The following is a 26086-nucleotide window of genomic DNA, read 5'->3' as shown; positions in this document are numbered from 1 at the left end:
GACTGTGGCTTGTCCTTATGTCCTGGTGGAGTGGAGCACGGAAGTCCAGGCTCACCTTCTCAATTCCTGTGTTGCTAGCCACCGCTGTCCCTTTATGTAAAGCCTCTTCTTGCTTTCAAGACCACAAATGTAAGCCCAGCCGCACTTTACTCACCTGCTGCAAGAAGCAACTGAGGTAAGTCATCTTTCTAGTTGCTCCTTCACACGCTGGTTTCTCCAGATGTAGAGCCACTCTGCTCGACCAGTCCTGGATGGGGTGTTATGGTGCTGGGAGAAAGTTCATTTTTCATAATTTATCAGTGTGCATCAGTGATACTCTGATAAAGTATCATCCATTTTTAAATATATTTTTTTTCACGTTTTCTCAAAGCAAATAAATCAAAGGAGATATAAAAGCATCTAAGGAAAGGCAACCCTCCTCTCTCCTGCCCTTCCCCCTCAGCCCCAGTTCCCCTCTTAAGGAAACCACTGGCAATGCTCTTAACAATTTCTGTTCCTGGGTTTAACTTAGGAAATATCACTCCATCTCTAGACAATACACTCAGACCCTTTTTCTTGATCTATCTGTTTTCAAAATCATCCATTTATTTACGGCTACTATGGTTAAAGATTTAGATAACTTAAATTGTGACTCCCTAATAGAGGCATATCGCTGTTTTGAGTTCCTCTGTCAATCATGTCTTGTTAAATCATTTACCATCTTCTTTATCTCTTGTTCTACTCAGACGTTATCGTTTTCCTTCCCACCTTCTAAATGAGGATACTGGAATCCAATCCTCTTCATCTCTCTTCTCCTCTTACAGTTCTCAATTTCTGTTGTCTCTTGTTTTCACCATATCTGGGTTGATAACATTTTATTCCCTTCTGTAACTGCTGACAGGCCTTTCATGATTTGACAATAGAGCAATTCTAAAAGTCAAAAAGCCATGAACAGTGTTTGTGTTATTATTGGTTATAAATATAGTCTATTGGCCCAGCTGTTTGTATTAGGATTGCATACTGCACAGATTTTTGTGTTCACCTCATTTCTTCTTAATACTCTTCTCTGTTTCTCAGCAAAAAGATTAGCTCTACTGCCAACTGCCAGCAGGCCTGGGCTTTGTTGGCATCTGTATGTTGTTTTGAACTTACTGTATGTGACCAGAACTCCATGGTAAATGGAGTTTTGGTGTACCAACTTTGTGTGTTACTGATGGCTATTGTAGATATCGAAGGATTAGTATCTTATTTGGCAAACCCAGGAAATAAAGATGCAAAGTAATGAACTGTGTTTATAAGTTTCACCAGTTAGACCTACTCATGGTACAACAGATAGAGGCAAAGAAGGGATGAGAATGAATCAGCTCTAAAATAAGATAAAATAAAACATGGAACATTATTCCTTCCAAAGGAAAGGAAAAAATTATATCAGAACAGAAAATTCAATGGCAAAATAGTAATTTGTGTGGAATTCTTATTTCTACTCTTCATTAGGTCTGCTATAGAGGGAGTCCTTTGTATAAGGGGAATGATAATTAAAATTTCATTGATTGTTATAATTGGCCCCAGATTGGAGAGAGGGTGCTACATTTACTCAGAATTATATACTATTAGGTGCTATGACGAAGGCAAAACATCTTTGAAGCAACCTCCAAAACCCAGGCTGGATCATGTGCTCCGAGGGAAGGGGCTAAGGAGTCTCCGGGCTGTCAGTGCAGATTTTTCTCCCCTACCTCTGAACTTGCCGGTTAGGAACTTTTACAGATGAGAATGAAGCACACCCTATCACTAGAAGCTTGACAATCCCAACTTCTTTCAGTAGATGTCACCAGCAGTAAATAGTACAGGATCACTTTGAGCTAAACAGCATTTGCTGGCCTAAACAGTTCAAAGATCCATTGAACTGATTTCAAGAATTCATGCTCCACTTACTATCGCTTGGGGAAATAAGTAACCATTTAATGATACTCAACCATTTTAGATGTCATACATTGCGTAGATTTGACCTTTGAGAGTAGCCGGCAAGGAAAGAGGAGGAAGTAAACAAGATCGTGGAACAACCTGAAAGAAATGAGACAAGGACTGAGAGTGTCATGCTCCAACCCAGCAGTTAGAAGAAAAAGAAGAAAGGCTTTGAATCCTTAAAAACCTTGATTCTTAACCACAGGATCTTGGACAAGCCATTGTAAGTCTGAGTTTCTGCTTTCTCCGCCACCAAATGGAGACAATACTTACTTTGCAAACTTTGCAAAGGATTAGAAACAAGGTCTACCGCATCAAACTGTGACCACTCCATCAGTACAGCCAGTGCCTGTTAACCATGTGGATACCTGAGCTTCCAACCCGACCTATTAAATCAGAAGCTCTAGGAATATCCAGGCAATTATATTTTTGTCAAGTTCCCCAAGTGAATATGATGCTAAAAGCTACCCATTGCAGTCTTGGCTAAATGGCCTGCATGACAGGAACAAGGGATGAAGTAGGCACATAAATTTATAAGCTAGGACAGTCACTCAAATACTGGAATAAAGATAGACTTGGAGGAGTGTGTATGTTTGAGCATTTGAGAGGCAGGATTCAAGGTCCAGGAGCCTCCCCAGCAGCTCTCAGAGCCGAGGCTGACGATCAGCTCCAATGGCTGGGCACAGAGCCAAGAAGGGGGCTCCACACCAAGGCTTCCTCTGACAATTTGTGGAAACCTCAGCCCTCTTCCACAACCCCAGACCCTGGCCCATCCTTCTAACAATAAAGGGCTATGACGAATTCTGAACAGATGCCCTCCCTGTCACTTCCCCCTGGCAGAAGCACCTACTTTGGACATAATGAAAGTGGGGCACAGTCTGGAGAAACACAGCCTGAGGGAGCCCCCTGAACACTCCGGGATTTAGGGATAAGCCCTTTACCCCTCCCCAGACCTCTACTCGTTATTTTCATCTACCGGGTTCCGGACCACGGGACACTCACACACTTCCTACTAATGAAGGCAGGTAAATAGTTGCCAGTTATAAAATGGAAGAAGAAAAAGGAGAACGGAAGAAAAGGAATGAAAACTATGTTGAACAACAACCAAATACCAGATACCACGCTAGGTTCTGTATACATACGTGTCTCATTTCATCTTCGCAGAATTCCTATGAGGCTTATATTACGGTCTCTATTTTATAAAATGAGACAATTGGGACTCAGTACATTTTCATTTATTTAAAAAATATTTATTAAGTCCCTACTCTGCCACACCCTTTTCTAGGCACTGGGGAGATACTTACAAGCAACCATAACAGACTTGATCCTTGGTGGGCCATGGAGCACACAGCCTAATGGGGAACTTGGTTGTGAATCTAAGAGGCACAATAATAAGTGTGCAATCACCAGCTAAGAAACACTCTCTGTGAGCAGACTGTCTAGGAGAGGACAAAAGAGCCTGACCTGGACTGGAAGATAATCTTAGGGAAAATGACACCTGAGCTAAGAGCTGAAGAATGAAAAGTATACACCTGGGGTAAAAGGTGAGGGAAAATACACTGTCGGATGGAATAGCAAAAGCTCTGTGGCAGAGGGAAGCATGGTGTTCTTGAGGAACTGAAAGATGGCCACTGTGGCAAAAAGCTGGCATGAGGGAAAATGTGCTTCAAGATGGCACTGCAGCAGGGGTGGGGGAGCAGTGTTGGGCCCACAGGCCAGCTACCACCACCAAAAAAAAAAAAGGGAGAGAAAGAGAAAAAAGATGGCACTGTGGCAAGGAGGAAGGGGCAGAATGTATGAGATCTTGTAGGCCATGGTAGGGAAGAAAGCTGTTGCATGATTTTTAAGTAAAAAATTATAATTATTTTTGCCTTTGGAAAAGATCACTCTGGCCACAGGTGGAGAATGAATTAGAAGGAGAGCCAGAACTTACGGAGAGAAGAGTTATTAGGTATTAATCCAGACCAAAGATAATTGTGCTGATGATAACAAGATATTAGAAGTAGACATGGAAAGAACATATCTGAGAACTATATAAAGTAAAATTGATAGAACATGGGGAAGAATCAAATATGCAGTTATAGGAGGAGGAATTTCTAGACTTGGTGATACCAGTATTCTGATAGAGAACACTGGAAGAGGACTGGATTTGTTGGAGAAGATCGTGAGCTAGGTTTGAATATGCTGATGTCATATATCAACTGACATATAGGGTCTGGGATCTAGAAGAGATGTCTCTGCTGAACATACAAATGCGTCAGTACCATATAGACGAAATGAAGCCAGGAACAGTGATGAAACTGCCTAAAAGGAAAGTATAAGGAGAAGAGAGCCAAGGATGGACCTTTGAAGACCTCCAATTATGGCTTCCTTAGAGAAGAATGAGTATGCACAGTGCATGCACAGGAGAGGCCAGAGGCAACAGATGAAAGCTAAAAGGATTTTGGCTACCACAGCTGTCAAGGGAAGAAGGCATTTGAAGCAGTGGTCAGTAGTGTCAAATGACGCTGAGAAGTCAAGGAATGGGCTGCTGAAATATTTCACTGGATTTACAAACATGAAGGTCATTTTTCACTTTAGCAAGAGATGTTTCCATTTAGGGGACAGGATACTTTCAGGTGAGTTAAAAGATGAGAGGGAGGAGAGGAGACAGAAACAGTCAACAGAGAAAACTTGTTCAAGAAGTTTTTCTGTAATGGAGAGGAGAGATCTCAGGCTGTCATTGGAGAAGATTTGGGGGACAAGAGAGGGCTTTCTAAAATGAAGATGCTGAATAAATTTTTCAATGAGAAATATCAATTTAAGTAAAAGAAGTGAAATGTTTAAAAAAAAAAAAAAGAACAGTAGTGTAAATGTTCTCAGAAGGGAGAAGGAGCAGGAACACCATGTCCCAATGAAGGGACTGGCCCCAGAGAGAAGAGACAGCTCTCCAGTATCACAGAGCTGAGAGGCAAGGGAGGCAGAGGTAGAGGATTTTGCACATTGCTGGGAGCATGAGGGAGATTGCATTTGATGGCTTCCTTTTTCTCTGTGCCGTAGGTTATAGTCTTGAGCATGAGGGGGTATTGGGGGAGTTAGAAAATTGAGAAATACAGAGAAAGTATCAAACTGCCAAGGTAGAGAGTGGAAGAACCAGTCAACCTGTAGAGAAACCTCACAGGAGTACCTTGCACTGTTCAATCCCACTTGAGGTTAGAGATTGTGAACTTAAAACGAAATTGTTCTGTTTTGTTGTGTGATTTTCTGTAGCAAGCAGAAACAAAGCAGATAAAAGATTTTTCCTAGAATTGGGTTTTTCCACACAGATATGACCAAAACATGAACAGACAGTAGAGTTTTGGGCATTGGTGTGATTGTTGTAGAAATAATAAGGGAAGTGAAGAAGGAGAAAGAAAGCTGGGAGACTGGAAGAAGGATGGAGGTATCTTGATGACACTGAAGGATGGTACAATGGAAGCAGTTAATCAAGTAGCAGGAGAAATGGCTGTAAACAGAGCCAGGGGACTAAATTCCTTATATTAGAGGGAGAACGGGAACTGCCCACGAGAATTTGGAAAAGAAAAGTCTTTGGAAATGAGGAGATTGAGGGACTGGAAGGACAAGATGCCTCCCACGCGGATGTTGAAGGACTGCAAGATAATGGCAAGACCTCGATGAGGAACTGATGCCAGAGAGTTTGATGACTGAGGAAGAGACCAGGAGATCGGTGGATATGAGGAAGGGTCTAGTGGAATGAGTTTCAAATAAATAAACATTTTCATTTTCACCCAACGAGTTGAGAATAGTTGTTAGGGGGCAGCAATGAGGAACAAGGACAATGGCAATTACCACATCTAAGTGCACAAGATCATGGCTAGAAAACGGTGAAACTTGTATGTGGACTCGGGAACCTGAAGCAGACTAGCAGCATAACTGCTCCCTTTGTTAGTTGTGGCAACTGATTCCCTCTCCCTTCTCCCTCAGTACCATCTGCCTCCATTTCTACGGTTTTTCCTATTCATCACCTCCTCTCTCCGAGACTGTTCTCCTCTTCCATCCCCACCAGGTGGGAGATTATGTTTCTTCTATGAGGTTTATTCCTGACTTTCTCACAGCAAATTCAGAGAGTGGGAGGCCTAGAGCAGACCAAGTGCTGAGAAAAGACAAAGGAATTTCAGCATCTCTGAGACAGAAGAAATAACCCTAGTTGTCTGAAAAGCATGGAGAAGAAGAGCCTGGAAGTCCAGGCTTGGAGTTGTACAAAAAACACGTGGTCAGACCAGACAGAAACGTAACAGGAGAAAGGAGAACGTGGGCTTCCTGGAGCACAGAAAATGAGTGACCCCAGTAAGGCTCACAGTGACTCAGCCAGAAAGTCATCTCATCAATTATTTACATGAGAAAGACCTAGAAAACCCCAGAAGCATCCCACAGAAAAGAGCATCTCCCCACTTTCTGTGAGGTCAAAGTAGATGGGAAGTAGTCAACATTAATTCAACCATTGGCAAATTTTTCTCCTTGTCAGCATTGTTCCTTATGGATGTAATCCAGTTTCTGATTGTCATTGCCACCTACTCTGTTTAAGCAAAAGCTTGATGGATATAAATTGGAACAGTATTTACTTTACCTCAAGGAAGAGGACACATCATCTAATGAGTCTCCAAAAAAGGCTATCTTCATCTGGGCCCACCTTGTGCAAGGGCAGAGTGGATGGCAGCCAATGCAGTGTGATCTGGAAGGTCATCCTCCCACTGACAGCTGGAATTGCACCCAAGGTCACTCACTCTCTTCCGATAAGCATCGTTTTCCATTATCTCTAACCTTCCCTCAAAGTGACATTACTCAGAAGACTAGTTGATTGTTACTAGTGAGTAAGTGTAAATGCATTTCTCAAACACTTTTCTCTCTCAGTGCAGACAGGATTGAGTCCTGCCCAAGAATCCCAGAAGGCGAGTATTTAATACATCACATTTATTTTCAGGCTCTCTTTTATATCTAAGACTACATACACACACACACATACACCCTTCCACTCCCCACCCCATTACCTAGGGTCAGCAAAGGAGGAGGGCCTTATGGTCCCTGGAGAAAAGATGAAACCCTGGGACACTCAGCAGGAGAAAGAAAGGGGGACCTTATGGTAAGTTAGTGGACTTCGAAAACCTCTTCGAAGGTCCTGTGCTTTATTGTCTGCTGCAACTCAGCATTACACACCACCAGCACCTGCCAGGGGCTCCTCCTTCCATCATGGAAGAAACCTAGGATGACGTTTGCCTGAATTCCCTTCCCTGTACGGTTGCAGGTCAGTCTGCCAGTTAGAAGCATTCCTGTGAGATCCGGAGAGTGGAAAATAAAAGGCAGCCAGTATTCTCCAAGGCAGTTATCTTAATTACAGTCAAACCCAGCATAGCATTCCTTCTCTGAGAAGCCTTTGGGTAAACACAAATATCCATTATCTTAATAGTATTTAAATTCAAACTTCCTGAAGCCTGGTAGGATATTCTCTAACATGACCAGAGTATATAAAAACAAAGTACCATTACCTTTAAGCAATTATGAGAAAGTGTCAGATATTGTATGTTTTATCCCAGAAATGTAAGTGGAAATTTTTCTATAAATTCATATAACCTTGAGATTATCTGGGTACTGTTAGAACCATTTTACAAAGACACCAGTTTTTTTTTTTTGTTTTTTTTGAGACAGAGTCTCACTGTGTTGCCTGGGCTAGAGTGAGTGCTGTGGCATCATCCTAGCTCACAGCAACCTCAAACTCCTGGGCTCAAGCAATCCTTCTGCCTCGGCCTCCCAGAGTGCTAGGATTACAGGCGTGAGCCACCGTGCCCGGCCAAAGACACCAGTTTTTAACATTTTAACACATTTAACATTATTTATATATAATGTGCTATATATATTTATATATAAACATATTGGTTCCATTTCTCTGGAGAACTCTGATACAATAATCAATCTGATGTTATATACTTTGATGGCATTAAATCATTCAATAGATGTTAATTGAGTACCTACAAAGCACTAGGAATATAGCAGACACCAAGATGGACAAAGTACCTTGTGGCTCTTCTATTAATAGTTTAGAGGGAAGAAAGAAACAAAAAATAATAGCAGGTGGTGATAAAGTAAGGCCAGGAAATAGAGAGTGAGTGAAGGAGGGCCGTTTTGGACGGGGCGGTCTGAGGGAAGTCCACTCCGATGCGCTGGAACCTGAGCACAATCTATAAGCAGTAATGAGGCCCGGCCTGCAGGTGCCTGGGGTAAGCTGTTCCACCAGAGGGAACAGGAGGAGCCCAGGCCGGAAGAGGAATGCACTTGACTCTCCTGGGTGCTGTCACTGCATGCAGTCCCGCAGGTAATAACATTTTCGTCCTGTGGAAAATCCCTTGACAAGACAGATCCTGTCACTACCCAGAGCCATTTTCTCTTCTAGTCTCTAATTCCTTTTGTAAAAGATGAAGAATTAGGACCAGGTAGGCGTTTCCTATTCAAAATACCCAAAAGGCATTCTTCCCACAGTGGTCCTGCATACTGCATCCTCCTCCCAGCGTACAAATAGAGCCTCTGAAGAACATTCCAGTAAAAGAAGCCTGTATAACTTTAACTCAGTGTTTCCAGATTTATTTAGTCTCAAATCCTATTTCTATTATTAATAGAAACGGGGTCATTGAAAACATGTTTAGAAACAGTAGGCTCAAAGACCAAATTTATTTTGTTTTATTTTATTTATTTATTTAGAGACAGAATCTTGCTCTGTTGCCCTGAGTAGAGTGCTGTGGCATCAGCCTAGCTCACTGCAACCTCAAACTCCTGGGCTCAAGCAATCCTTCTGCCTCGGCCTCCCAGAGTGCTAGGATTACAGGCATGAGCCACCGTGCCCGGCCAAAGACCAAATTTATTTCTCAACTCTAAAGTTTTCTAAATAATAGGAAATAAAATCTCACACCCAGACGCCTCAGCTCTCCAGCTAACAGATACACTTTAAAATAAAGAGACAGGAGAGAGCAGCCTTTAGACTTATTTTTAGCAGCAGAATCTTTCTTACCTACAAATTCCTACATGAAACACCAATAAACAAAACACAAAACCTGGGCAGAAGCAGGAGTTTATTAGGCTGGTCAGGAAACCTTGCGCTGGATTTGGTATGAAGTTTATCTGCTCAGCATCCCAGCAGCTGTAATCACACTGCCCTCTAGTGTAAACTTCAAAGCAAGTAAAGCCAAAATGACTACAGAAATCTCTTTCAAACGTTCAGCGTGAGAGTCGGCCAAGACTGCTATTTGCTAAGCAGTGGCTCTCAAGGTGAGGTCCCCAACCAGCAGCATTTACCATCTCCTGGGAATTGGATAGAAATAAAAATTTTTGGTCCCCACCCCGTTCCCACAAGTCCCACTGAGTCAGTAACGGGGGATGGGGCCAAGCAAGCAGCATCCCTCCAGATGAGGAACAAAATCGCAACTCAGCCCAATACCCAAAGGTGAAGATAGTAATTTTTGGTACCATGTCACTTTCAATTAAGAGAATCAAAATAGATGCGGAGATAGCCTGTTGAAAACAAAAGAGTTCGTAAACAGAAGAGTTTCTGTACTTAGCATTTGTTCAGCAGTTTTCACTTTATGCTGTGCTTTCAGATTCAACAGGAGTTACATTCATTCCAACAATACCACTAGACCCAATTTCACTGGAGCACTGCCGTGAATAACAAAAGAAGTTTCTGGAATAGACCTGGTCATCTTTTCTTTAAAAGAAAAGTTCTGGGGTGATAATGCCAATTGTGAAAGACAGTCCTTGCATTGAGAAGTAGAGGTGAAAACTCTGTAAAGCTAAACTGTGTTTAACACATACACAGGATGGTATTTCCAGCACAAGTCTTTATTCTGACCAATCATGCTGAAATTATGCTCTCTTCGTGACTGGGGAGACTGGATAAAAGTGCATGAATGGATTAGTGCAATTTCACCACAACTGCAAGAAAAATGGCTTTCTTCCTTTTAGTCATCCTTCTTCCTTCCCCAGAGGCTGCCTGAGCACTTAGGGTGGGTGAGGGCTCTGTTGGCTGAAAGCATGGATCCTGCCTCAGGTCCCCCGGGAGCACCAGTTTCCCACAAAAGAAACATCTTCATTGCCACTGTGCTACACTTGTTCCCAAAACACGACAACTGGATAAAGAAGACAGACCCAGTAAAAAATAAAGCAATGGTTAGAAACATTGGTATTTCAAGGGAAAAAATCAAGGTAAAATAAATTTATAACTAATGACTCAATAAGAATTTTATACATTCTTATACGAAAATTGCCATTTTCTTAAAAAGGTAGGCCACCTGAATGGCTTAGGCACCCCTTTATCATTTCTGCATTTCATATAACATTCAACTTAAAAAAATTAACATTGTCATCTTTATGAAAACACCTAAGTTTTCAAACAACTACCATGCAGGACATAACAAACATTCGTTGCCTAGCTAAAGATACTCATGAATAGGTACAAAAACAAACTGGAAAATTTCACTCTGTATATAAAGACTCATTTGTCCTATTTAAATTAAAAAATAATGAAAGTATTGATATATGGAAAGCCAGGACAGAGCATATTTAAAGGAAAAATTTTTAATATGAAGTTAGTCACACATTTTTGTACAAATGATTAAGTATTCAAATTAGGTATATCAGAATCTGTATCAGTTTCCTAGGGTGGCTATAAAAAGTGCCAAACTGCATGGATTAATGCAAAATAAATGTATTGTCCCACAGTTTTGGAAGCTAGAAGTCTGAAATCAAGATGATGACAAGGCCACGTACTTTCTGAAACCAACAGCAGAGAATCCTTCCTTGTGTCTTCCAGCCTCTGGCATTTACCAGAAATCCTTGGTGTTCCTTGGCTTGTGGATACATCACTCCAGTCTCTTCCTTGTCCTCACGTGGCTATGTTCCCACTGGGTGTGTCTGTCTCTAGGTGTCTCCTCCATTTCTCACAAGGACACCAGTCATTGGAGTAAGGACACACTCTACTTCAGTATGACTTTAGCTTACCCTAACTAATTTCATCTGCAATGACCTTATTTTCAAATATCATCACATTCCGAGGTACTGGGAGTTACGACTTCAACATAGCTTTCTGGGGGGACACAGTCAATCCATAATAGTCCTCCTTGGCCCACCAAAATTCATGTCCTTCCCACATGAAAAATACATTTGCCCCATCCCAACATCCTCAAAAGTCTTCACAATTCTAGCATCAACTTTAAGTCTAAAATCTCATCTATGTATCATCAACTCAAAGGCCCAAATTTCACTCTCCAAATCAGTTAAGGAGGAGACTCCAAGTATATGACTCACCCTGGGGCAAAACTCCCCTCCGTCGGTGGACCTGTGAAATCAGACAGCAAGTTATCTGCTTACAAAATACAATATCTAGGTATAGGACAAATACTTCCATTCCAAAAGGGAGAAATTGGGTCCCAAGTAAGTCAAAAACCTAGGAGGGCAAGTTCCATTAGATTTTAAGACCTGAGAATAATCCTCCATGGTGTGAAGGTGTTTCCTCTGGGCCTGCTGCAGGGGCAGCCTTACTCTGTTGGGCCACCAGGCCAGCGGCCCTACCCTGAAGAGGTCCTGTTGGCCAAGGCTTCTGCATCCATGGCTCTGGCCTTTAAGTCATTCTCCCTTACTTTTGTTTTGTCCCTTCCAGTCCAGACTGGTACTGTTTCTGCTGGTATAAAATTCTCAAAAACCTTGTCAGCCTCTCATGCCATTCACTGGGACCTAAGTCATCAGACAAGAGGGCCCTCCACAGAGTGTTCCTGAACAACCGCATCTCTGTTCCTGGCTTCAGCTGAGATAGTCGATTGTATCCACGAGTTACTTATTTATGAGTAGGTACAAAAACGAACTGAAAAATTTCACTCTGTATATAAAGACTCATTTGTCCTATTTAAATTCAAAAATAATGAATTTAAATTAGCAAACATTTGTGGTACCATGTTCTTGGCTATTTCTATAGTATACTATCTGGACAGGCTGAGAAATTTCCAGATCAAGTCCTGCTTCCTTTTTTGCTTAGCAGTGCCCTCTTCAATTTATCTCTTTCCTCTCACATTTTACTATAAGCAGCAAGGAGATACCAGACGTCACCTTCCATACTTTGCTTGGAAATCTCCTCAGCTAAATATCCAAGTTCATCACCACTTACAAGTTCTACTTTCTTCCCAACAGCACAACATAATTCAGCCAAGTTCTCCGATACTTTATAATAGGGATCACCTTTCCCCAGCGTCCAATGGCATGTCACCAGAAGCACCTTTAATGCTCCTAATTCTAGGAACATTCTGTGTGTGATGATCATGTCTTCTCTAAGACAACAGACGCTTTCTCTGCAGCTCTCCTCTCCTCTTTCTGAGCCCTCACCAGAACTGCCTTCAATGTCTGCATTTCTATCAACAATCTCTTAAAGGTAATCTACGCTTTTTCTATCAAGCGCTTCAAAGCACTTCTAACCTCTGCCCATTACACAATTCCAAAGCCACTTCCACATTTTTACATAGTGTTACAGCTGTACCCCACTTCCTAGTATCAAAGTTGATATCAGCAGCTCACTGATCCTTGTGATTTTCTGGTTAATAGAGAAACATGCCATTGAAATGAGTTCCTGGTCCCAGGTCCTGGCATCCAAACAGCCAGATCAGTGCTGTGACTACTGAACTGAATTACGGGAAAACCTGCCTCACCGCTGTTGTGGTCAGTGTGTATTAACCAACACTGCCAGTAAAGAGGGCAGGCCAGGGTTCAGATGGGAAGTGTTGGTGCAGAATGCTGATTTAAGTAATCTGGGTAGAAGTACTTTTAATACTGAGTTATGATGAGCTGGAGCATAGGGTCACTTCCTTTCTGCAACCCTTTAAAAAGTACATGTGATACAAATCCACTAATTTAGACTATGTAGAGTAGAACCAACATGAATTAGTAAAACATCTGAATGGGGAAGTATGTGTGTGGAAAGCATGTATTTTGAGTCAAACCTAACCAAACTGACAGGGGTTCCCCATGAAGGGAACTATGGAGTAGAGGACTGTAAAAAATTGATTAAAGGGCAGATAAGGATGACATGATTTTTCTTACAAGTTAGTGTTTATAAAGTGCTTTCAGACAATGTAATTCCTTAAAGAAATAGTTCTTGCATTCTTCATTATACTGTAAATTTACTTTTTCAATCTCTCCGTATTTTTACAGCCTTGAAATTGACTTTATAACCTTTTACATTGACTTTGTATGGATGATCAACAATCCGGATTAGCTAGGTCTGACATTATGAGCTTTTTAATCTTATCAGCAATTCATTGGACTTTGTGATTTCCTGGGTGGCTCAGACTAGACCAGGTTTGCAAATAAAAAGGCAAGGGAAAGACAGTAGCATTTATTATATCAGGTGCTTCCTTGAGTCCTCTCCTATTGCTCTCACTCCTCACAACAATAAAGTAGATGATTTTTATCTTCTTTTACTCAGTGGGACTCAGGAGAGTTAAGGAATTTGAGTAAAGTCAGCCAACTATGATTAAATACAACAGAAAAAAAATATCTGATGGCCAACATCACAGTAATAGCTGAGATGTTTATGAAATACCCACCTGCTCTGGGCAGTGCACGAGCTCTGTGGCAGCCAGAGCCCCCAGGCTCCAGGACTCCCCATGTGAACAACACTAGAAAAGACCAGCGGCCTGGACCAGAAACCCACTACTCTCAATGTGCCCACCTTCCTCGGAAGGCTAGATGTTCGCACTCTAACAGAATTCAAAGCAAATCAGAGCATTTCTTTGGTAACATTTTTACTGATTTTCCAATGACCTTTGAAGCAGAAGCTTAAAAATTAACTAAAAATTACTACTTGCTTAACCTATTAAAAAGTATGCCGCTAAGATAACCTGGGTTCGTAAATTCACAGTTTGTCTTTTTTTTTTCACAGTTAGGACTCTGCCATTAATTTTTAAAAGAGAAAAATATCCCAGAAGTAGAAAAAGAACCCTAAGGAAGGAGTGTTCGAATTTTTTATGCTGAGTTTCTTGCCCCCTTCAATCTCAGAGAGACCACATAATCAAGGAATATTGTACTCTTTATGTTTTCAAAGTTCTTCCTGAGCAGTCATTCATTTTCCGTGGGCCATAAAGAAAGCTGTTCAATTCAGAGAGGCTGCATAGGCAGAATACTGACAGATAAAATAAAGACCCACCACGCACTGTCTTTTTACCATAAATGAAGATACTAGCAGGGGCAAACTTAGTACCCATCCTAACCAGAGTAGTCGAAATCCCACACTGGAGAAGATTTGTTGTAGCTGTTTCTCCAGCGATCGCGTCTTATGTGAGCCCTTTCACTGTGGCGGTGATGGATTCCCTAATCTAGTCAAGCCAACCAATCCACCCATTTTAGGTTAAACATTCTGCTTTTACAAACTGGCTGCCGATGTTAGAGGGGGAATCAGGAGTTATTTTCAACATAAAAACCTAAAGCCATGGTCTCTCTTGGTCCTCAGAAATGGTAAGTGATTATTTTGCCCATGCCAACACCTGATTCAAAAAGAGGATTTGAGATTTCCTGCCTACAAACCCTGTTAGAAACTGTGTGTTTCTATTTTGAATTTTATTAGTAGTATCCCAGGAATTAATATTCTCTAAAAAATACTTTCAAAAACTACAATGGATCTGGCAGCAATAAAGTATACAATTATTTAATATCTCACTTTCCAGAGGATTATTTTGGATTAATAGAAATCTTTCCTGGCTATTCCCCTTAGCTGCCACCAGCACTAATCAGTGTAAATAACAATCTCAATTGCTAAACTTACTTAAAACCTAATGGTTCCAGGCTCTAAGAACCTGACTGTGGCTTAAGCATTTCATGCTCTAATAGAAACCAACTTGCAGAGGCCCACGCTGCCACTATTTTTAAAGATGTTACTTCCCTGATCCATTGATGTGGAATCTAGATGCGGATTTTCACACAGAGGCTGGAATCTAACTCGGGTTATGCACCTGCTACAATGGCAGACATTATGCCAGGAAACTTCCCCGTGACTACACCCATGTGATGGACGTTGAAATCCAGCTCTGCCGGTGAGAAAGATGGAGGCCCCAAGATGCAGAGAAACTTGTCCAGGGTCACACAACTTGAAAGAGTGAAATGGAAGTTTGAATTTACTTAAGTATAAAACCCATGTTCTTTTCACCAGGAAACCCTTTTTTCATTATTCCAAAACTGCTTTAAGAGTAACCTACATGTCCTTGAGAATCAAAAGGCAGCTCATAGTTCTCACTCCAGAGAACAACTGTAAATAATTTGAATACACACAAAACATCTTATTTGAATTTTTCTGATCAGTTTGAAAACTCTAGTCCACTAACTATACTTTCAATAAGCACATCTGGGATACTTTTGATGGGTCAGATACAGTTCTAGACTCTGGGGTGAAAATGCTGAATCCCTGCTCTCAAGGAGCTCCCAGCCTAACAGGGAGATGTGAGTGTCAACACATCAATACCTTTCAAAGCCATCGGTGCTACAAATTGTATAGCTTATGATTACAGACTGCATGGTGTATGACAGGCATTGTTTTAACATGTGTTAACATCTGTAATCCTCACAACACATTATCATCCCCATTTACAGAGGAGGTACAAAGAGGTTGGGTAACTTGCCAAAGATCACGTAATTGTAAGTAACAGAGAAGGATTTGGACCTAACTGACCCCAGAGTCCATGGCCTTAGCTGCCACCCCATAATATCTCGCCAGGGCTGGAATGAGCTGAGGCCTAAGAGAAGGAGGGATGACTGGAGAGGGTCAGGAAGGCTTCAGGAAGTGGCCAAAGACTGAGTGAGATCTCATCTGGAGCTGCTGAGTGCCTTTCGAAAGGGCACCCTTGTCCCTCCTTGGGTCAGCCAACCCTGAGTCCTATCATTCTGAACAAAAGTTATCTCTCTTCAGTATTAGCAACATAAAGGGGAAAAATACTTGGAGTGGGGGCTGAAATATCGTCTCAGAAAACTACTTGTAAATGTTGTGTTTGAATTTTATCCATGATGTGATCTTGTTTAGATGTCATGTAATTCTTCTTCTGGAAATAGGTATTAAAAAAACAAAAATCACCTGGGTGGATGACAGTTCAAAATAATTTAGGCTTCTAAATTATTGGCTAAGCCAATGTTCACTTGGAATTTGATACTTAGAAAAAGCAAGGAGTCTATCTGCTTTATAAATCTTTATTCCCCAAAGGCTTTTTTATTCACCATATTTAAATACTCATTAAAAGGAATTTCCAATTCATTAATAGCTACATGTTAATAGGGTCCTGGGGGGAAGAGCACAAAGTAGATGTTTGTTTGGCAAATATGTCTACTGGAGACTCTCTTCCCTGTCTCAAGTCTACCGATTTTACCTTCCCATCTTCTGCCCAAGATTTCTGCCTTACGAGAAATTCCCTGATTGTTTCTCATTCTGAAAAACTAAAGGAGAATTTGACTGACTTACCTGAACAATACTTGAGGCGTTTTTCCGTCAGTGACCCCACCGTTCCAGCTGAACTTAATCCCTTACTGTTTCCAACTAATCATCATTAGTTTTCTCTTTGGGAAAGAAGCCCAAAAGTGAAGACTCAGGTTCCTGTGTTTTGACCTGTGACATATTTTCACTGTTACACTCATTTTTTTCTTTCATTTGTAAAACTGAAGGACAAAAGGAACATGGGGAAGAGAATGTGTGTTTTATGAAAAGAAATCAACTGCATTGATGATCAGTCATTTTACTTGCTCTTTTCTTTTGTGGCAGTTTCACCCGCCATGAATTGTTGCCAAACTTTGTCAAGCCATTGGGTTTTTCCCACTGTAATTCTCTGCTTATTTGGATTTTTCTCAATGATGAAACCATCAGAGCCATTTGTCGTACCTTACTTGACAGGACCAGATAAAAATATAAGCCTCAGTGTGGTAAGTTAAGTAATATGCTTATCTTTCAATCAAGTGTAGCAAGAACTATGTTTCAAGCCTTGGGTAAGAGCAAAATACTAGCACTTCTTACAATCACTAATGAAAACAAATGGGCTTTAATGATTTTTATGTATTTTTCATGTAAAAATATAAACTCTTTAGCTACAACAAAAACAGGGTAGGTGCGAAACAACCTTACTTAATCTTTCAGTTGGACAAAAACAATACTCCAGGACTTCATTGCATATTATCATTAATAATGATAATTCCTCCCCACTTAAGAATATAAGCCTTAGAAGATAATATAAGATTTTGAGAGGGGTAGGGATGAAGTTACTGAAAAGCATGTAAAAAATCCTCTGAAGATTTTCCCTTCTTTATTTATAAATATTAAGGCTATTTGTAACTTTTACTCTGGTCATAAGAGCTAGTCCTAAGAAACCTCTAAGTCAGTGCTTCTCCAAGTGTGGTCCCTGGGCCAGCACACCAGCATCATCTGGGAATTTGTTAGAAACGTAAATTCTCAGAGCCTACCCCAGACCTACCGAATCTGAATGTCTGTTTTTTAAAAAACCCTCCAGGTGGATCTGATATATACTAAAGTTTGAGAATAACTGCTTTAAGCCATTGAGCAATAATAAGATCAGACAAGGAACTCTATCAGTTTGGTTTCTTTAGAAAAAAAAGTTCACTAACATCACTTTTACAGGCTGGTTACTCAGCCAAGGAGTGTAATGATTTTATCTTATTTTGCCTCTCTTTCCTAGCCACCATCCACATTCCTCCACTCCACATCAAGGAAAGTGCTCACTGAACCAGTCCACCATTTTTCCTGACAATAAACACAAGTGCATGCCAATTTTGAAGGTCATTAGGTGCAAACTAGTTTAGCTGAAAGGTATGGATGGGCTGGATTTGGACACCAGATACTGTCACAAAAAGCGAAACGGTAATGCAGCTTTTCCCATGTTAGTGACTACACCTAACAGCCAAAAAGATCAAGAATAAAGTTCTACTAAACTTCAAAAGCACTTGAGTAAAAGTCTACCTCAAGGAGTGAGGGTGCAGATTAGGTCAAAATAAAGAACAATCTCAGGCTTAGCAAACCTGTAGATTTATTTCAGTTGTCCGAAAATTCAGAGAGAACAAGGATTTAAGAGGGTCCACCCCAACCTCCTTTATGTCATCTTCTATCCACTATGCATTCCCCTGGTAGGAACCAAAATAATCATTACTACTGATGGGTTCAGATAATTGACTAATGCAACCAGTTCCATGAGAAATTGTGGCCAAAATTGACCTGACCAAGAGAGCTACTAAGTAAGTAGTTTCTCATGGTTCCTTCAGAGCAGCCTAATATAGTAAAGCCAAGACTGTGGAAGAGCAGAAGATAAACTCCAGCATGTATTCCCCTGACAGTCAGTAACAAGTTGGTCATTTGTTTTATATTTGCCTATCACCCAGACAGTATATCAATGGTCTGCTCACGCACTGATTGATGAGGATCAAAAAAACAAAGATGGTCAGATTCTTCCAGTACTGAAACATCCTTTGTAACCTTTTGATTCTGATTTTGAAGAAGAGTGAACTATTTTGTTACATGCTCATAGGCAACAGCACCCAAGCAGCCCTGAATTGCCCTGGAAATACAGTTAAGTTTTGTAAAGATCAATTTATGCACTGTGACCTCTTTTCTCAACCTAAATAGCTCAAGCAGATCAAATTACATTTTACAAATTTAAGAAGCAGGCCAGGCATAGTGGTTCACACCTGCAATTCCAGCACTTTGGGAGGCTGGGGTGGGAAAATCATTTGAGGCCAGGAGTTCAAGACCAGCCTGGGCAACATAATGAGACCCTATCTCTACAAAAAAAAAAAATTAAAAATTAGCTGGACAATTGCTTGAGCCTAGGAGCCCAGGAATTCAAGGTTACAGTGAGCTATGATTGGGCCACTGCACTCCAGTCTGAGCAACAGAGCGAAACCCTGTCTGAAAAAAAAAAAAAATGTAAGGGGCATATAACTCAAGAGCAAGAGTTGCTCTGTGTTTTACACCTGGTAGTATGACTGCATGTGTTACGAATATCTGTCATTTTTGCAATTTGTTTGCTCAAATTTCAGTTTGCCATAGCTTTCAATGTACTGTCAGAAATTCATGTAAAGTATAAAATTAGACCCACTTTGTCACGGACCAACCAATGCGTCCTGGGGTTGATACATGTCATCCTGATAATATATGTGTCAGAGACCTAGGGTACATTTCACTTCCTGGTGTTTTTGTCCTCACAGTCCCCCTACTGAATCTTGCAGATCACAAAAGACATCTTTCCCGTTTGGACGTACTCTTACCTGGTGCTGCTGCTCCCTGTGTTTGTCCTCACCGATTACGTCCGCTACAAGCCCGTCATTGTCTTACAAGGGATTAGCTTCATCATTACTTGGCTGCTGCTCTTGTTTGGCCAAGGAGTGATGTCCATGCAGGTTGTCGAGTTCTTCTACGGTATGGTCACCGCCACCGAGGTGGCCTACTATGCCTACATATATAGCGTGGTCAGCCCAGAGCACTATCAGAAAGTGAGCGGTTACTGTCGGAGCGTCACGCTGGTGGCCTACACGGCAGCCTCCGTGCTGGCCCAACTCTTGGTATCCCTGGCAAACCTGTCGTACTTTTACCTCAATGTCATATCCTTGGCCTCTGTCTCTGTGGCCTTCTTTTTCTCACTTTTTCTACCAATGCCTAAGAAGAGCATGTTTTTTCATGCAAAACCCAACAAAGAAGCTCCTCAAAAGCTACCAGGAGAGGATGCTGTCTTAGGGGAAACTCAAAAGGATCACAAAGAACTAGGAAACCAATTGAGCAGCCCAACACCAAGCAATGTGGTTTTGAGAGTTTTCGTGCAGTGGTTCCAAGATTTGAAGGAGTGCTACTCCTCAAAGCATCTTTTCTACTGGTCCCTGTGGTGGGCTTTTTCCACAGCAGGTTTCAACCAGGTTTTAAATTATGTTCAAATCCTGTGGGATTACAAGGCACCATCCCAAAGTTCTACAATATATAATGGAGCAGTAGAAGCCCTGGCAACCTTTGGGGGTAAGTACACAAGGCTTTATCTTATCGATATGTAGAAAATGTGCTGCTCTAGGTAGCTCAGATACTCCGTGGCAGAAAATTAGAACTGTTTGAAAGTAACCCGAATCAATGAATTCAGGTGCTATAGAACCCTGAAAAAAGTAAGAAAGTAAGAGGAACTGGTATTATAAGACCTAAGCTAGGAAAAGTATACAACACCTATTTATTAATACTGTGATATTTTCACTGTTCATAAAAAAGAGGCCAGGTAAATAAATGGGTTCAAGTTTTTAATCCATGTTCTATCACTCGCCAAGTAGGCAAATCAATTAAAACTCTAACAATCCAGTTTCTCTTCTCCTAAAAAGCCAGAACGATACATACTAGCTTATTTCACGATATACCTTTTAAGATCAAAAGGGATCATGCATCCAGAAGTATTTGTATACTGTAGTATCTTAGGTAAAAACCAATTTTTTTTTATTTAGTTTTCTTGAACACAAAATATATCAATACAGTTTCCCAACTGTATTCTTAGGTAACCCTGTTGTAGTGATTTCAACATTAAACACTAAAGAGTTTGAAAAAGAAGAGTTTTGTCACAAAATTTAAAGTAGGCAACTAATATAATAAAAGGCTGATAAAGGTATACATAGAAGGGAAGGTTTCACCCATCCCTAAAAACAGGGGCAACAAGTTGATGTCCTCATGGCCAAATATGGTTTGGCCATGGAGAGTTAGATGATTTAAGGTTAAACCATCAAAACTCTTTCATTTCTCTAATCTTCCAACTCTAGTCTTTAAACGGTGGTTCGCAGACCATTAATACAAGGTGGGGAAACTATGAGCATGGGCTACCACTGCTAATAATTTTACATTTTTAAGGGGTTTAGAAAAAAAAAAGGGAAAAAAAGTGGAAAAAAAAAAAAAAAAAAAGAAGGATATGAGACTCACAGTCTAAAATATATACTATCTATTTATAGATTGCAGATCTTGAACTCAATTTAGTGGGTTGCTGGCCAGCATTTCAAAATCAAAGAATAGAATAGAATAGAGTTGGGAGCATATCAGCTTTTATCATTTGGTTTTGCAAAAATTCTGTTCACAAACATATATGTGCTGGTCGATATATAAAATATATTTTTTTCTTAGGCATTCATTGGTCAAAGAAATTTGAAAGCTACTGCTCTTACCTTATCATTTCAAAGGTTCCCAATCAAGACAAATAATACGTTTGCATCTTTCCTTAACCCTACATATGGAAATTGCCAAGACTTGTTACCTTCTGCTTTAAGCCTGTTCTCTACACTCAGCTTCCCCATTCCCCACCAAACCCAAGTATCTTCTAGAACAATAATTAACTCCAGAATAAACTCTATAACCTCTCATTCTATCTCCTCTCCAGAACCAAGTTATTGTACTAGCCTGCGTAATTTTCTGCCTGGCCTTTCATGCATATTACATTTTTATTCCATTGTCATTGGTAATAAGCAGGGACACAGTACCCCTTCACAAGTAGGAATCCTTGATTATGGTGATAATGACAGCAGAAGGCAAAGATCCCTGCAGGAAAGGCAAGGTGTGAGCTGGTGGGCCAGGCAGGCCCTCTTGGTGGGTGTGTGTGCACCTGAGTGTTCACTGCTTTCCCTTGAGTTGGCTCGTAAGTGTCTGCTGCACCCTTATTTAAGGATGGGTTTCTGACATTGCATTTTACTTGACAGGAAAAAGGCAGGCTGAGCGACCTAGAGGAGCCTTGAGAAGGTCCCTGGGGGACTGAGGGTTTCCAGCTCCCACTACTGGATTCACCCTTAAAGCCCCCCCGAGGGCCTTTTGCTTGGGTAAAATTTCCTTCTTGGCTAAAAAACTACAATAATTTGGGGGTTTTAGATACTCTTTCTCTTTCCCAAAATATAATATATTTTGCAAAATTTGAAACACTTTTCCAAAAGGCGTGAGGTGCAAGGAGAGAGCGAGCAGTGGGCTGATGCAGGTGTCAGTACTCCAACATAAGAAGGGCAGAGCCCAGAGCTGTCTTTGAAGTGAGCCCAACAATGCACATTTACTTTCCCAACAGAGCAAAGCTTTCACATCAAATGAGACTTTGAAGATATTTATTTTAAAGTTGGGTTGTTCCACACCCACCTATTTATTGAACATTTCAGGGCCCATTGTTGGGCTCGTATTCTTCTCGTTTCCCTTTCTGAAAATTCCAAACACTTGGTCAATTAGGTCAGAGCTTGGATCAGCGTTTCTCATCCTCAGCCCCTTGACACTGAGGCCTGGGCAATTCTTTATCGTTGGGGGTTGCCCTGCACTTTGTAAGATGCTCTGCAACATTATCTACCTCTAACCCACTAGAAGCCAGGATGCCCCCAGTCGTTGACAACCAAAAATGTCTTCAGATATTGTCACCTGTCCCTTAGAAGGGAGGACCACTAGAGAACCACTAGATTAGGGTTAGGGTTAGATTTGGGTTAGGATGAGAACTCTTTTATAATCCTTATCACACTGTATTAAAACTGTAAATTTATTTCTCTAATTTCCCCACTAGACTGTACTGTTTTCAAAGCAAGGACACAAAATTTGCTACTCACAGAGAAGCTCAAAAATGCTTGCTAGGTGAATAAATGAATGAATGAATGAATGAACAAATAAAGGAGAGAATGATCAAACATACAAATGGGGAAGAAATAGGCAGAGAGAATTCTTGAAAAGAAGTTCGGTATCTATCAGGCATCTTGAGAAAAATTTTTTCAAATGATATCACAGAGAGGAAAGAAAACAGAGACCAGGGCAAATAGAGAGAAGCCATCCTTGCTAGAGCGCCAGTAACAGGGCACTAGAAAGGATGTGGTGGAAGAGAAGGCACCCCAGATTAGGAAACTCGCGGCTACAGCCCTTGCTCAACTCCAGTGACCAAACATTCACAGCTTCCCATTTTTCACTCTCTGTTTTATCTTGATCAGACTCTACTTAGGCTCCTCTCTTTCCTACAGGCCCTAAGCACTGAGCAAGCACACACAAAAAAATGTGGAATGTGCCCCCCTTATCAGCTCCTCCTGGGAATGGGCTGACCACAGTGGGACACTTCCCTATCAAACCCCACTGACTGTTTCCCCTCGCTGGTCAGGCTTCCTCTGCAAAGATGCTGCTTATCTCTGCCTGCCCCTCCTTTGCCCTACGAAAGAAAACCCCCTTTCTGTTTGATTTTGAAACACTTGCAGATTTCTGCAGTCAGAGCATTCTTTCTATTGCAATAGTCTTTCCTCTAAATAAAGCCTCCCCTATCTGAGTCCGGATTTGTTTTTATTTCACACTAGGTTTCTAAGCCTGAGTTTTATCATCTGCAAAGGGAAGAGTAAAGAAAAAATGGCCTCCATGGGTCCTTTCCAGTCTGTGATTTATGCAAACCCAAACTCAGTTGGTCTATTTCAAACTTTAAGAAAAAAAGATATGTATAGTTCACAGAGCTGAATCAAGTGATTTTTCATTCAAAGTTCACAGTCAGCATTTTTTATCATAGCCTGGAAATGCTTCAGTGCTTCCGTAATGTGGATTTTAACACAACTGCATGCTACCTTACTATACGTGGATTAACAAGATGTAATATACGTTACTTCCTTTATTCTCAGGGGCCATAGCAGCCTTCACAGTGGGCTACGTGAAAGTCAACTGGGATCTTCTGGGAGAGCTGGCCTTGGGAATCTTCTCAGCAGCAGATGCGGGTTCTCTATTTCTCATGCATTTCACAACTAATATTTGGGTGTGCTATGCCAGTCTTTTGATATTCAAGTCAAGTTATATGCTCCTTATAACCATAGCAGCATAAGTATTTACCATTTCTTTCAATTATCTAAACCTGAAGCAACAAAACATGTTTATTTATTCTTCCAGTTCCTCTGAATAGCATTTTGCAATGTTATAGTTAATGCTTCCTACAAGAGACAATGGAACTATATTCCTATTTTAATCAGGTTTCTCTTGGGACTTGATTAAGATTACTAATCGGGGGGTGGAGGGAATTGAAGTTCTCACAATTAATAAGCAATGGTGTATCTTTAGGTTTGATTTTGTCTTACTTAACAAAGTAATATAAGACGTGATTCTAGGCCGGGTGTGGTGGCTCACGCTTGTAATCCTAGCACTCTGGGAGGCCGAGGCGGGTGGATCGCTCAAGGTCAGGAGTTCGAGACCAGCCTGAGCAAGAGCGAGACCCCGTCTCTACTAAAAATAGAAATAAATTATTTGGACAACTAAAAATCTATATAGAAAAAATTAGCCAGGCATGGTGGCGCATGTCTGTAGTCCCAGCTACTCGGGAGGCTGAGGCAGTAGGATTGCTTGAGCCCAGGAGTGTGAGGTTGCTGTGAGCTAGGCTGACGCCACGGCACTCACTCGAGCCAGGGCAACAGAGTGAGACTCTGTCTCAAAAAAAAAAAAAAAAAAAGATGTGATTCTATCTAATTTTGACTAAGTTTAGCTTTCACTCCCAATTTTCCTTGCCTGCTTAGTAGTCAAAGCATATCTACTTCTTCCTGAAACAATTTATCAAATATTTTCAGGGGTGTTATAGAATTGAAGCAGCTCAATGAAACCACATATAAAATCATATAGTAGTATAAAAATATAACATATTTGATCTAGATTAATTAAAAAATAAAGAAAATAAGCTAAGGAGGTGGTGAATGTTGCTTGGAGAACACGTGAAGGGATAAGGTTGTTGCTTCTCATTTCCTGTGTGACAATGTGCTCCATTTTATTTAGCAAGTTAATCAGAGATAAACATCCGAAAATATTTTCCTTGACCTAACGTTACTGGCAGCAGCATCTTTGACATGCTATTTGGCTTTAAAGTTTTCCAGTCTGTTTGTCTATAAAATGTAGGTGAGATGCATCTCTTTTAAAGGAATATTAATAAGAATGACATCTGAATTTTCATCAAAAATAACAGAAGCCGGAAAACAATGAAAGAACATTTTTAAAGTGCTGAAAGTAAAGAACTGCTAACTTAGAATTTTATACTCGGCAAAAATATTCTCCAAAAAATAAGGCAAAATAAAGACATTTATAAAACAAACAAAAATGAAGCAAGATTATTGTGGCTCACATTGAAAGACACATAAAAAGAGTTCTTCAGGCAGAAGGAAATGATCAACATTGGAATTGCAATAATGCAGGAATAATAAAAAACACTGTAAGAGTAAAGTATGAGTAAAGTATGAGTAAGAGTAAAGAGTAAATATGTGAGTAAATTTAAGTAAATCTTGATTTTCAAAATGATAGTAATAATGCTTCTAGTTTTTAAAATATATGTAGAATTAAAATTTATGATGGTAACAACACAAAAGGAAGGAGGAGTAATAGATTTAAAGTATTGCAAAAGCCTTATATTGTCAAAGAAGTGGTGAAAATACTAATTTGGAATAGACTCTATTAGATCAAAAATGCATGCTATAATCTCTATGGTAACCACAAAGAGAATAATAAAATAAGATATTACTAACAAGCTAATAAAGGAAGGAAAGTACTTTTACACTTAATTAAAGGAACAAAAGGCAGGAAACAGAACAAGAAACATAGATTAAACAGGACAAATGGAAAGCCCTGAGTGAGATAGTAAGTTTAAAACCAAATATCCAAATGTCAGTAAAATCATTAAAATATGCCTGAACTAAATTACTCCAATTTTAAGACTAAAAGTTAGCCAAATGGATTTTAAAAATCAAAGCTTAATTATGTCACCTTGAAGACACACTTCTTGAAAAGAAGGGCTCCAAAAGGTTGAAAGTTAAAGAATGGGAAAAGATACACTATGCAAATACTAACAAAAGGAAAGCTAGTTTAGTTATCCTAATATCAGATGAAATAATAACAACAGAGTGATGTTTTCATTACGGTAAATTTTATAGTCATTTTATAATGAAAAAAGTGTTAACAACTAGATGAATAAAACAATTCTAAATTTGTAGGCAGTGAATAACATAGCCTCAAAATATATTAAGCAAAACTTGACAAAACTAAAATGAGAAATAATCAAGTCCACACTCATAGTTGCAAATATGAACACACCTCTCTCAATAACAAGCACATAAAAAGTATTAACAAGGATTAGGAAGA

General features: G+C 40.3%; 1 protein-coding gene across 1 annotated transcript in view; it reads left to right on the top strand.

The window, feature by feature from the left end:
• The window catches only part of LOC105808760 (thiamine transporter 2-like), a 54289-nt gene continuing 28203 nt past the window's right edge, over nt 1-26086 (top strand). The window contains exons 1-4 of the mRNA XM_012642491.1: nt 1-175; nt 16745-16902; nt 19213-19990; nt 23602-23794. Coding sequence (XP_012497945.1) covers nt 16756-16902; nt 19213-19990; nt 23602-23794 — 1118 coding nt within the window. The 5' untranslated portion in view covers nt 1-175; nt 16745-16755. The remainder of the gene's footprint in view (nt 176-16744; nt 16903-19212; nt 19991-23601; nt 23795-26086) is intronic.

This window comes from Propithecus coquereli, unplaced genomic scaffold (genome assembly GCF_000956105.1).
Source record: "Propithecus coquereli isolate 6110/MARCELLA unplaced genomic scaffold, Pcoq_1.0 Scaffold18, whole genome shotgun sequence".
Taxonomy (NCBI): domain Eukaryota; kingdom Metazoa; phylum Chordata; class Mammalia; order Primates; family Indriidae; genus Propithecus; species Propithecus coquereli.
The sequence above is the reverse complement of the archived record's forward strand: the minus strand, read 5'-3'. Positions and strand labels throughout refer to the sequence as shown.